A 14260-nucleotide genomic window follows, 5' to 3' on the forward strand; every position below is an offset into this window, starting at 1 on the left:
CGCTCAGCCTCGCGCTTGTCATGACAGAAAAATAAATTGCAGATGGTCAATTTAACGGTTGGTTGCCAGGAGCGATGTTAGAATTTCTCTCCGATTGAGGCCGCGTATCACTTTTCCTAGGATGTCGTCTTCCGTAGAGAGAACCCTTCTTCTCTTCTCGGTGGCTGCACCACTGTGCCACCATCATTTACCTTTTTAATAGAGAAGAGATTAGAGAAGGAGAGAGGCAGAGAGAGAGAGAGAAAGACAAACACAGTTCACAAACACAAACAGACCCCTCAGAGCCCCAGGACAGCAACAAAATCACGAGAAAACAAAAATATAATTACTTGACACATTGGAAAGAACTAACAAAAAAACAGAACATACGAGAACTAGCTATTTGGCCCTAAACACAGAGTAAACAGTGGCAGTATATCTGACCACTGACTGACCCAAAATTAAGGAAAGCTTTGACTATGTACAGACTCAGTGAGCATAGCCTTGCTATTGAGAAAGGCCGCCGTAGGCAGACCTGCCTCTCAAGAGAAGACAGGCTATGTGTACACTGCCCACAAAATGGGGTGGAAACTGACCTGCCAAATGTATGACCATATTAGAGACACATATTTCCCTCAGATTACACAGACCCACAAAGAATTGGAAAAGCAAACCCAATTTTGATAAACTCCCATATCTATTGGGTGAAATACCACAGTGTGCCATCACAGCAGCAAGATGTGTGACCTGTTGCCACAAGAAAAGGGCAACCAGTGAAGAACATCCACCATTGTAAATACAACCCATATTAATGTTTAATTATTTTCCCTTTTGTACTTTAACCCCGGGACCTCTATCTATTTTCCCTGCTTTGGCAATGTAAACATATGCTTCCCATGCCAATAAAGCCCTTAAAGAGATGGAGAGATCACTGTTTTCTTTTGTGTGAGGAAGGCAGAGAAAAGTCACCTCAAGCTGATACAATCTGGCTGTCAGGTCCTACACTGCCAGGTTAATGTTATCCACAGTGTTGGATTTTCATCATTACAAAAGCCTTGCTTGGGAAGGTCAGGGGATGGGTCAGTGTGTCTCTTGGCTTTCATTTAGCTAATAGTAAGGTATGCAACTAATTTAGCATTGTAGCATACTACTGGAGGTTGTCTTCAGTTTGTCTAGGAATGTTTGAAGAATGCGGCATGCTGTTTTTGTGCATTTTAGATTTGATTTCCCGGAAAGTCTGACTGAAATTGCTTTTAGATTTTAGGCAGCAGCAGGGTAAAATAGTCTGTGGTTTTAAGCCTTTCCGTTCGATTAGCTTTTTTTACAGCAATGTTCTCTCATTTTAATTTGAGTCACTCACGGTGTCCTCAGAAATGCGAACAAAAATTCACAGGGCCTTTTTGTAACCACAGCAAATATTTGAGATACAAACTTACATAGGACTTTCCAGCTACTATTTTCTCCATGGTCCTACAACTGTCTGCAGCATACGTGTTGTTGGGGTTCATCATTTTAATACTTAATCCACAGGATTAGAATAATCTCATTGGATTTTCAAAATATGTTTGGGTGTCTGGGTTCTCCTCCAGAAGTACTGAAGCACCACTGAAAGGTGCATGATAATCTCACTCTCATAGAAACCCTCTCTAGCTACAGAACCTAATCTCCATTGGAGAGGCAGTGCCTTGAAGCCTGCTCTCGAGGAAACTAGGTTCCTTTGCCGTGGCAACATCAGATCTCCCCCAGTCCATTTCACACCTTGTTTACAGAGAGTAGAGCTCAAACACTTCATCAGATCTCACATCAGCTTAACAAGGACATCCGCTGTCTCAGGACTTTGCCAGGTATCTCTGGGCTAAAGCTGTAGCAAGGGATGTTTGCATGTGTGCATGCCTGTGTGTGTGGAGGAGATCTTAGCAGACAGTCTTCTGCTAGCAGACTCAGGGGCTGGAGGATCAGAGAGGGCGATGTGTGAAAGCATCAGCGAGGAGGAGCCCAGGGGAGCACGTTCAGAACGAACCCAGAAACGCTCTGCATGCTGGGACCTAGAGACTCCGCCATGGGGAGACAGACGGGGAGACCACACAGAGCACAGAGGCCAGAGCCCAGAGAGAGACAGGCTTATTCTTTATTTATTTACAACACACGCACACACTCAATCACCAGGAATCTGTGCATGGTTTAGTGATTGATTGATTGGTGGATAACACTGATGTGCCAGCAGACACAAAAGGGCTCTCAGTGATGTTCGTGAAAATGCCTGGGGTGTGGGCCAGACAGTGTCAGGCTTTAGTTACCAATATGAAGTCCTGTGGGTGGGTGTGTTTGTAGGTATATGTGTTGTGGAGTGTGTGACTGTGTTTGAGTACCCCCCCTTTGACGTGCCTTGAAACTTACGTGTGAACTTTTAAGAACTATTTGAACTTTAACTCCCAGGACGTCAACTGACCTTCCACTTCCTGCTCCTGGTCCCATTGGGTTATGTAATAATGACATCATCTTCCCGCATGACCTTCTCACTCTCTTTCGGTATTTCATTTTACAATATATTTCCCTTTAAATAGACAGTTTCATTTAGTGTTCCGTTTGTGCCTGTGTTGTCTACTGTGATCCCTACTGGCGCTTGAATATTAACTTGAAACAAGGGGAGAAAAACATCCAAGCAAATCTTTTTATAAACGTATCATCAAAGGCAAACAAAATGTGTCCAAAACTCTCGTGTTGCATATTAAGCAGGTTTGTACAGTGGCAGTGCTCGCTGCTCACCCATGTGACTTGAGGTTCAACTCCTGAATGTGTGTCTCGGACCTTTGGTACAGATAACTATTATGAAAAGATGGCAAAAATGCTCTAAATTACTCATATTATACGTTTAATAACATTGAGATTTCAATTTGAGGTGAAACATCCTCAGATAATTTTCAATCTGAGCATTGTAGCTATTAAAGTGGATGCAGTATAGGAGTAATAGCCGAGGCTTTAGATCAGCGGACTACCACAGTCATGAGGTTAACACAGTCCCATGGGGCACACACAGTCCCATGGGGCTCACACAGTCCCATGGGGCTAACACAGTCCCATGGGGCTAACACAGTCCCATGGGGCTAACACAGTCCCATGGGGCTAACACAGTCTCATGGGGCTAACACAGTCTCATGGGGCTAACACAGTCTCATGGGGCTAACACAGTCACATGGGGCTAACACAGTCACATGGGTGGCTAACACAGTCTCATGTGGGACTAACACAGTCTCATGGGGCTAACACAGTCTCATGGGGTTAACACAGTCTCATGGAGTTAACACAGTCTCATGGAGTTAACACAGTCTCATGGGGCTCACACAGTCCCATGGAGCTCACAGTCTCATGGGGCTAACACAGTCTCATGGGGCTAACACAGTCTCATGGGGCTAACACAGTCTCATGGGGTCTAACACAGTCTCATGGGGTCTAACACAGTCTCATGGGGCTAACACAGTCTCATGGGGCTAACACAGTCTCATGGGGCTAACACAGTCTCATGGGGCTAACACAGTCTCATGGGGCTAACACAGTCTCATGGAGTTAACACAGTCTCATGGGGCTCACACAGTCTCATGGGGCTCACACAGTCTCATGGGGCTAACACAGTCTCATGGGGTCTAACACAGTCTCATGGGGCTCACACAGTATCTCTACCGCTCCTGCTGTCTCTAGAGAGTTGAAAACAGCAGGTCTGGGACAGGTAGCACGTCCGGTGAACAGGTCAGGGCTCCATAGCCGCAGGCAGAACAGTTGAAACTGGAGCAGCAGCACGGTCGAGAGAGAGAGAGAGAGAGACAGATTAAATTCACACAGGACACCGGATAGGACAGGAGAAATACTCTAGATGTAACAGACTGACCCTAGCCCCCCAATACATAAACTACTGCAGCATAAATACTGGAGGCTGAGACGTGAGGGGTCAGGAGACACTGTGGCCCCATCTGATGATACCCCCGGACAGGGCCAAACAGGCAGGATATAACCCCACACTATTTGCCAAAGCATAGCCCCCACACCACTGGAGGGATATCTTCAACCGCCAACTTACCATACTGAGACAGTGACTCAGCCCCTGTAATAGTGTTAGAGGCAGAGAATCCCAGTGGAGAGCACATTCTCATGGGGGTTAACACTGTCTCATGGGGGACTAACACAGTCTCATGGGGTTTAACACTGTCTCATGGGGTTTAACACTGTAACATGGGACTAACACTGTCTCATGGAGAGACCTAAGTTCAAATGTCAGTCTGTCACATTGGCCATTTTGATTCTTTAACCTCACCCAACAGCACCTAAGTATAACATGATGTGTGTATGACTGACTAAGTATATAAAATGATCATTAATGTGAAGTATTCTTTCCTTCCTTCTCTAGAGAACTATTACGGTACCCCCAAGCCCCCGTGCGAGCCCAGTCCTCTGCTGCTAAATGTAACAGATCAGCTCCTGCCGGGCGCCCGACCCAGCTCCAAGGGGAAGAGGAAACGGAACAAGTCGGTCAGCAACATGGAGAAGGCCGGCATCGAGCCACCCGAGGATGAGGAAGAGGAGAGGCCCGTTGTCAATGGCAACGGCAATGGCATCACCCCAGGTTAGGTTCCAACGCAGACATAGTGTTGATGTGCAACAATAGATCCTCGTCATGACAACAAGTTCACAGCCAAAATGAGATAGCACCGATCCCTGGGATCTGATCAGACAACATAGCAGCAGTCTATCGTCTTGGTTACATCATAGCAACCTGCTCTCAGTCAGGCCCATACAATAACTGCATACAGGGAGCTCTTCCCAGGGAGCTCAGATCATCAGCATCATCATCATAGTCTAAATGAAAAACTGGAGAGTTCTAGTGCCTGTAAATAGCATGAGTACATCCCGCAAGCATCCTATGTAGCAGAACTGATAGTGTTCAGAGACAACAGCTTTACACTGTATCCCATCTCATCCCATCTCCCAGTCATTAGATCAGATCACAGTACACTTAGTCTACGTCACATAGCTAGAGGCTAGATTCCCCCCCCGTACCGACACAGAGAAACATCGCCTGGAGGCTGTGATCAAATCAAGCGTGGGGTTCCACTAAGCAGATTTACTGGATCAATGCAAGCCACATCACAGTCATTACTCTCAACTAGGAGCAAAGATGCTGGCTGTCTAACTTAATATAAAAACGGAGAAACCCTATGTAAGCCATGAAAGAAAATAGTATCATTCATTTTGACTTGACATTTCTTAATGTAAAAACAAATGACACTGTTGCGGTAGTTATTTAGTAAAACCTTTTGAGACCTTTCGAAAAGGGCTTTACATTATATATGCAATCCATTATTATTGATCAACCTATTCATTATACTGTATGTTCTGGTCAGGTAACCCATATACAGTGGCTTGCGAAAGTATTCAACCCCCTTGGCATTGTTCCTATTTTGTTGTATTACACAACCTGCAGTTAAAATAGATTTTTGGCGGGGCTTGTATCATTTGATTCATACAACATGCCTACCACTTTCAAGATGCTAAATATTTTTTATTGTGAAAGAAATAAGACAAAAACACAGAACTTGAGCGTGCATAACTATTCACCCCCTAGAAAGTCAATACTTTGTAGAGCCACCTTTTGCAGCAATTACAGCTGCAAGTCTTTTGGGGTATGTCTCTATAAGCTTGGCACATCTAGCCACTGGGATTTTTGCCCATTCTTAAAGGCAAAACTGCTCCTTTAAGTTGGATGGGTTCTGCTGGTGTAGAGCAATCTGTAAATCATATCACAGATTTTCAATTGGATTGAGGTCTGAGCTTTGACTAGACCATTCCAAGACATTTAAATGTTTCCTCTTAATCCACTTGAGTGTTGCTTTAGCAATATGCTTAGGGTCATTGTCCTGCTGGAAGGTGAACCTCCGTCCCAATCTCAAATCTCTGGAAGACTGAAACATGCTTCCCTCAAGAATGTCTCTGTATTTAGCGCCATCCATCATTCCTTCAATTCTGACCAGTTTCCCAGTCCCTGCCGATGAAAAACATGGTGTTCTCGCGGTGATGAGCGGTGTTGGGTTTGCGCCAGGCATAGCGTTTTCCTTGATGGCCAAAAAGCAAAGTTTGTCTAATCTGACCAGAGTACCTTCTTCCGTATGTTTGGGGAGTCTCCCACATGCCTTTTGGCGAACACCAAATGTGTTTGCTTATTTTTTTTTTTAAGCAATGGCTTTTTTTCTGGCCACTCTTCCGTAAAGCCCAGCTCTGTGAAGTGTACTGCTTAAAGTGGTCCTATGGACAGATACTTTGCAGCTCCTTCAGGGTTATCTTTGGTCTCTTTGTTTGCCTCTGATTAATGCCCTCCTTGCCTGGTCCATGAGCTTTGGTGGGCGGCCCTCTCTTGGCAGCTTTGTTGTGGTGCCATATTCTTTCCATTTTTTAATAATGGATTTAATGGCGCTCGTGGGATGTTCAAAGTTTCAGATATTTTTTTATAACCCAACACTGATCTGTACTTCTCCACAACTTCCTTGGTCTTCATGGTGCTGCTTGCTTGGTGGTACCCCCAGACTCTGGGGCCTTTCAGAATAGGTGTATATATACTAAGATCGTGTGACAGATCATGTGACACTTAGAATGCACACAGGTGGACTTTATTTAACTAATTTTGTGACTTCTGAAGGTAATTGGTTGAACCAGGTCTTAATTAGGGGCTTCATAGGAAAGGGGGGGAATACTTTTCAGTTTTTTTTATTTTTGAATTTTTTTAAACAATTTGGACTATTTTGTGTATGTCCATTACATGAAATCCAAATAAACATCTATTTAAATTACAGATTGTAATACACCAAAATACGAACACGTCAATACTTTTGCAAGGCACTGTAAATGCCGTTGACCTATAGGACTGGAGTAGTCTAATGATCTATTCAGGTAACTCATATGAATGCACTTGAGCTACAGGACTGGAGTAGTTTCATGTTGCTGTACTTTTTCACAGTAGCTCTGCTATTCATTGGGCTATGTGAACAAAGCTGAGAAAGATTCGATGTCGAGTATTCAGCCTAGAGCTGCGCTGTAGTTTTCTGTTACTGAGTGTATGGACAGTGCATATACAGGTTGGGGGAAAGGGAGAGAGTGAAAGAGAGAGAGAGAGATCGATAAAGCAGGCAGTATGATGTGAGCAGATAGCTCCATAGATGAGCTCTCCCTCCCTACCTCTGCCTGCTGCTGTGGCTGTCCTCTGGGACGGGCCAACCAAGCGCCACAACTCAAACTAGGACACATCAGCTCCACTTTTTCTCAATCCCCTCTGCCTGCCACCTCTCTCACTCTGCTCTCTCTGTCTATTTCACTCTCCCTTTCAATCACTCTCCATCTCTCTCTGCTCGGTATCCTTACTCTCTCTTGCTCGCTCTCTTTATCGGTCTGTCTATCTCTCTATTTCTGTCCGTGTGTAATTGCCACCCTCTCCCTATTTGAAATCCTCTCTATCTTTCTTTTTATCTCGTTCCATCTCTTTTTCCTTGGCACTCAATCACGCTGCCCCCTCTCCCCGCTCCCTCCTCCTCTCTCCCTTCTACCTTTCCCTCCTCCTCCCTCCCCTCTACCCTTCCCTCCTCTCCCCTCCCCTTTCCCTCCTCCCCTCTCAACTATCCCCTTCCCTCCTCCCCTCTCCCTTCTCACCTTCCCTTCTCCACTCTCCCTCTCCTCTCTACCCTTCCCTCCTCCCCTCCCCTCTCCCCTTCACTCCTCCCCTCTCCCCTCTCCTCTCCCCCCCTCCCCTCTCCCCTCTACCCTTCCCTCCTCCTCTCTCACTTCTACCTTTCCCTCCTCCCCTCTAAACTCTCCCCTTCCCTCCTCCCCTCTCAACTCTCCCCATCCCTCCTCCTCTCTTCCCTCTCCTCTTCCCTCCTCCTCTCTTCCCTCCCCTGTTCCTCCAGTAGTAATGTCAGCTCTGACTCACCTGTCATTCACTTCTCCTTCTCAGAGTCCAGCGAACATGAAGACAAGAGTACAGATGTCTCCTCGGGGGACGTCCCCACCCAGACCTGTCCCCCAACCGAGACCCCCACCACCTCTAACAACGAGGTCCCCCAGGAGGAGGAGTGCGAGCTAGCCAAGTCACCCCCAAGCCAGATGAGAATGAGAGTGAGCTTGGCCCCCTGCCAGAGAACTGGGAGATGGCCTACACAGAAAAGGGAGAGGTGTACTTTATCGAGTAAGTGTCTGCGCTGAAGAGAACGGCATCAAATTATCCCAATGCACACACACACACACACACACACGCAAGCACACACACAGACAGCCAACAGCAGCCAAATAGTTGACTGTTGTTGTCATGAGATTTAGACGTTCTTGTCCATGCAATGTTTCGCCAGGGAGAATAGAAGGTAAAAATTGCCCAATTATTTTAAGCAGCTTTCACACACACACACACACACACACACACACACACACACACACACACACACACACACACACACACACACACAAGAACACTTACTCCCACGGTAATGAATTCTATTGTTCCGTGTGGCCAGCTGTATTGGAGCTATTTTACAATAGATCTTCATTGGACCTGTTAGATTTTTACTGCTACAATATAATTGTAGAGGTAAGTTGTCTTTCTCTTACATTTGATTAATATTTAAACGTCTTCTGACTGTGTGAGTGTATATGTGCCTGTCTGTGTGTGTCCATCAGTCAATAGGCAGGTTATTACAGAATCCTTTAGGAAATTAACAATCGTTCGAATTTATGTGACAGAAACATCAACCGATTCCCAGAGGACTGCCTTTCATTGTGTCGTATAATAGAGTAGCAGAGAAAACATCCAGCAGGGTTAGTTTTAATGTAGTTGTCAGCCAGCCAGTCAGCCGGTCACATACTTCTTGTGTATCCCCTCCTCCACAGAGGCAGACTGTTAATTCCAGCCACTGCAGACTAGACTCGAGAGAGAGAGAGAGAGAAATGGAAAGAGAGAGAGAGAGAGGGGGGAAGACAGGGAGAAATGGAAAGAGAGAGAGAGGGGGGAAGACAGGGAGAAATGGAAAGAGAGGGAGAAGGAGGAAGGGAACTTGGGCAAGAGAGAGGGGTGGGAAGAGATTGAAAGGCAGAATCAAAAGGAAAAATGAGGGAGGGAGAGAGAAGGAAAGGAGAGGTGCGTGAAGCGATAGTGTTACGAGAGAGAGAGAGAGAGAGAGAGAGAGAGAGAGAGAGAGAGAGAGAGAGAGAGAGAGAGAGAGAAGGGCATTTCATCACCCGAGATTTTCAAGTAGCGCTCAGTGTCCCCTCCCAAAGGTGGATTCGGAATCATTTTTTCGGCAGCTTGTCCCGCTTTCCTGTAGCCACGTTTCCCTCCCTCCCTTCCCCCTCTTGTCCTGTCATCGTCTTCAAGGGAGGGCATTATGTCCTCAGATGCGATAAAGAGATCCATTGAAGTTTCCTTGGCACCACCTCTCATCTGATCACAGTCCAGTTTTACAGCCCGCTGTGTTGATCCTGCCAAGCCCACAGCTGTTCAGCTCTATCACTCACACCTCTCCCCTTCTCCCGACATCCCTCCATCCTTCCCTGCACTAATGAGAAACAGTGTGCAAATTAGAAGTATCGATTGCCATTTTGTTAACCTAAAGGGTTTTTTCTTCTCGCCAGCTCGTTTAGAGGGTGGGCACACAGGGGAACGTCTCTTTTTCTCTGAAATGATGCTGAATTGAGAATCTCCTCCCTCACTGGCTCTCACTCTCTCTTCCTGTCACTGTCTCTCCTTTTCTCTCTCGTCCAGCCACAACACCAAGACGACGTCGTGGCTGGACCCGCGGCTGGCGAAGAAGGCGAAGCCACCAGAAGAATGCAAAGAGGACGGTAAGTGTCTCTCTTCTCTCGCTCTCTCAAAGTCTCTCAACTCTCTCTCCCGTAAAACCTTTGAATTCCTTTTTGGGTCCAAATCATTAGTATCTATTCATCGTCTGATGGCGGTTTGCAATATCTTCAGTGTTTTGATCCGAAAGCTAAAAGGATGGATGTTGCCGTATACCATTATATATGAATAGTCATCAGTCACTGAGGACAGTGGTTTATTTGGGGTCCTTGTCTGACACTTGTAAATGTGTACAGTGTCTTTATAACCGTGTTCTGTTACCTGACCTGTGTGGAGATGGTGCTACTTTTAGCCCCTGTAGAGGGACTGGGGGAGTGGGTAGGGTGGTTAACAGAGACCTCTTTATCCCCCACTGGGAGTAGGGAGCTATGCACCACCACAGAATGGACACTACACACACAGACACAAACACACATATACACACACTGATGCACAAACAGGCAGCAGGGCGGAAGGAGAGAGTGTCATTCAGATGGTTTGACTAAGAGAGGAAGAGTAAGGAGACTGATGGGGAAAGAAGACGCTATGCAGTAATATAGTATTGCAGAAGAGATACAGCCTATGACCATGAGGTGAGGAATAGGATGTTTTTGCATCCTGAAAAATCTCTCTCTCATTTTTCTCCATTCAGCAATGTGCTTTTGAGTGATCTCCGGCATTGATAGCGCGGGAGTCTGAAGCCGAATCCTCTATCTCTCCAACCCTGAAGCACCTCTCACACTCTCTCTCTCTCTGTCTCTCTCTCTCTCTCTCTCTCTCTCTCTCTCTCTCTCTCTCCTTTATGTCTCCCACTCTGTCTTCCCTCTCTCTCTCACTCTTCTTTTTTTCTCTTCTTCTACCTCTCTTTTTCTCACACTCATCGCTCTGTTCCCCTGTATCATTCTCTCTATCTCGTCCATCTCGTCCCATCTCCTGCTCTATCTTCCCCATCAGTCTCACCCTCCATCTTTCTCCTATCACCCCTTCTCTCTCCCTGCTCTCTCTCTCTCATTATCTCTATCTCTCCCTCATCTGGGTGAGATTTATGTGTTGAGTAGTACAGCAGACAGAGGTGGAGGGGAATGGAGAACATTTCAGCAGAGACATTGATGGGAATGGAGAACATATCAGACACAGAGACAGTGGAGAACATTTCAGACACAGAGACAGTCAGGCTGATGGGGAATCAGACACAGAGACAGTCAAGCTGATGGGAATGGAGAACATGTCAGAGAGACAGTCAGGCTGATGGGAATGGAGAATATCAGACACAGAGACAGTCAGGCTGATGGGAATGGAGTCAGGCTGAAATGGAGAACATATCAGACACAGAGACAGTCAGGCTGATGGGAATGGAGAACATATCAGACACAGAGACAGTCAGGCTGATGGGAATGGAGAACATATCAGACACAGAGACAGTCAGGCTGATGGGATGGGAATGGAGAACATGGAGAACATATCAGACACAGAGACAGTCAGGCTGATGGGAATGGAGAACATATCAGACACAGAGACAGTCAGGCTGATGGGAATGGAGAACATATCAGACACAGAGACAGTCAGGCTGATGGGAATGGAGAACATATCAGACACAGAGACAGTCAGGCTGATGGGAATGGAGAACATATCAGACACAGAGACAGTCAGGCTGATGGGAATGGAGAACATATCAGACACAGAGACAGTCAGGCTGATGGGAATGGAAGTCAGGCTGATGGGAATGGAGGTCATTTCAGACACAGAGACAGTCAGGCTGATGGGAATGGAGAACATATCAGACACAGAGACAGTCAGGCTGATGGGAATGGAGAACATATCAGACACAGACAGACAGTCAGGCTGATGGGAATGGAGAACATATCAGACACAGAGACAGTCAGGCTGATGGGAATGGAGAACATATCAGACACAGAGACAGTCAGGCTGATGGGAATGGAGAACATGTCAGACACAGAGACAGTCAGGCTGATGGGAATGGAGAACATATCAGACACAGAGACAGTCAGGCTGATGGGAATGGAGAACATATCAGACACAGAGACAGTCAGGCTGATGGGAATGGAGAACATATCAGACACAGAGACAGTCAGGCTGATGGGAATGGAGAACATATCAGACACAGAGACAGTCAGGCTGATGGGAATGGAGAACATATCAGACACAGAGACAGTCAGGCTGATGGGAATGGAGAACATATCAGACACAGAGACAGTCAGGCTGATGGGAATGGAGAACATATCAGACACAGAGACAGTCAGGCTGATGGGAATGGAGAACATATCAGACACAGAGACAGTCAAGCTGATGGGAATGGAGAACATATCAGTCAGCTGATGGGAATGGAGAACATATCAGACACAGAGACAGACAGTCAGGCTGATGTCATATCAGACACAGAGACAGTCAGGCTGATGTCTGTCTGATAATGGAGAACTTACTCACACAGACACAGAGACAGTCAAGCTGATGGGAATGGAGAACATATCAGACAGAGACAGTCAGGCTGATGGGAATGGAGAACATATCAGACACACAGACAGTCAGGCTGATGGGAATGGAGAACATATCAGACGCAGAGACAGTCAGGCTGATGGGAATGGAGAACATATCAGACACAGAGACAGTCAGGCTGATGGGAATGGAGAACATATCAGACACAGAGACAGTCAGGCTGATGGGAATGGAGAACATATCAGACACAGAGACAGTCAGGCTGATGGGAATGGAGAACATATCACACAGAGACAGTCAGGCACATATCAGACACAGAGACAGTCACACATACACACACATACTGTATATGGAGAACATACAGACACAGAGACAGTCACACAAGATAACACACTACAGCCCACACACATGTCTGTCTGATAAACACTTACACACACACACACACACACACACACACACACACACACACACACACACACACACACACACACACACACACACACACACACATACTGTATATACACAGACAGTAGGGCTCCAGTATTCTGAGGCCATCCAAAATATAAGCAGGAGAATGAAGGAGACAGGAAGATAGTTGACCAATTTGGAAGATGACAAGAAAGAGGAAACAAAGCGAATGTCTTAGGAAGATGAATCCCAGGAAACCATCTTGGTCTAGTTCAGGGATGGGCAGCCTCTCTTTTGAAGCCCTCAGATCACTTTTTCTCTTATGTCAGTCACTGATTGTCAGTCAATGTCAGCAAAAAAAAATGTGATTGCTAGGTTAGTTTAGAGGCAAGCTATTGACTTTGTTAGTCAGTCTCACTCAGATGTCAGATTAAAAACTGAGAGCAGCTAATTTTCCTCTGGCTCCTGTCAAAATGAACAGAATTACATGAAATTTAGATTTTGGTACATTTGTTTATTCCATGTATAACTTTGTGTTGTTGTATGTGTCGAACTGCTTTGCTTTATCTTGTCCAGGTCACAGTTGTAAATGAGAACTTGTTCTCAACTGGCCTACCTGGTTAAATAAAGGTGAAATAACATAAATAACAAATCCTTATACAATTGCTAAATCTTCTCTCTGCTTCATGGCAAAATATGTAGAACTGCACTTTTCTTTGAAACAGACAAACAAACAAATCTCCGCTGTCAAAAGGGGGGCCACTAAAATGTTCTGCTCACAATATGTGTGAGGGGGCAGTATGGATGACTTTACATTTTTTGTGGCCCCACCCCAATCAAAACTGCCCATCCCTGATCTAGTTCATCAGGGTACCTCCAATCCCATTCCTCCAGTCAGGACGTTCCATGCTACGAGATGTTATTCTGGGTACCTCCAATCCCGTTCCTCCAGTCAGGACGTTCCATGCTACGAGATGTTATTCTGGGTACCTCCAATCCCGTTCCTCCAGTCAGGACGTTCCATGCTACGAGATGTTAATCTGGGTACCTCCAATCCCATTCCTCCAGTCAGGACGTTCCATGCTACGAGATGTTATTCAGTCAGGGGTTCCTCCAATCCCAATTCCTCCAGTCAGGACGTTCCATGCTACGAGATGTTATTCTGGGTACCTCCAATCCCGTTCCTCCAGTCAGGACGTTCCATGCTACGAGATGTTAATCTGGGTACCTCCAATCCCATTCCTCCAGTCAGGACGTTCCATGCTACGAGATGTTATTCTGGGTACCTCCAATCCCGTTCCTCCAGTCAGGACGTTCCATGCTACGAGATGTTATTCTGGGTACCTCCAATCCCATTCCTCCAGTCAGGACGTTCCATGCTACGAGATGTTATTCTGGGTACCTCCAATCCCATTCCTCCAGTCAGGACATTCCATGCTACGAGATGTTATTCGAGATGGGTCCAATCCCGTTCCTCCAGTCAATCCCGAGATGTTATTCTCCTCCAGTCAGGACGTTCCATGCTACGAGATGTTAATCTGGGTACCTCCAATCCCG

At 46.1% G+C, this 14260-nt stretch overlaps 1 protein-coding gene across 1 annotated transcript in view; it reads left to right on the forward strand.

Moving 5' to 3' along the window:
• LOC135515783 (membrane-associated guanylate kinase, WW and PDZ domain-containing protein 2-like) overlaps positions 1-14260 on the forward strand; it is a 308130-nt gene that overhangs the window by 215930 nt on the left and 77940 nt on the right. Inside the window, 4 exon segments of the mRNA XM_064939514.1 lie at positions 4379-4594; positions 7970-8106; positions 8109-8200; positions 9767-9846. Coding sequence (XP_064795586.1) covers positions 4379-4594; positions 7970-8106; positions 8109-8200; positions 9767-9846 — 525 coding nt within the window.

The sequence above is a fragment of the Oncorhynchus masou genome, chromosome 27 (assembly GCF_036934945.1).
Source record: "Oncorhynchus masou masou isolate Uvic2021 chromosome 27, UVic_Omas_1.1, whole genome shotgun sequence".
Taxonomy (NCBI): Eukaryota; Metazoa; Chordata; class Actinopteri; order Salmoniformes; family Salmonidae; genus Oncorhynchus; species Oncorhynchus masou.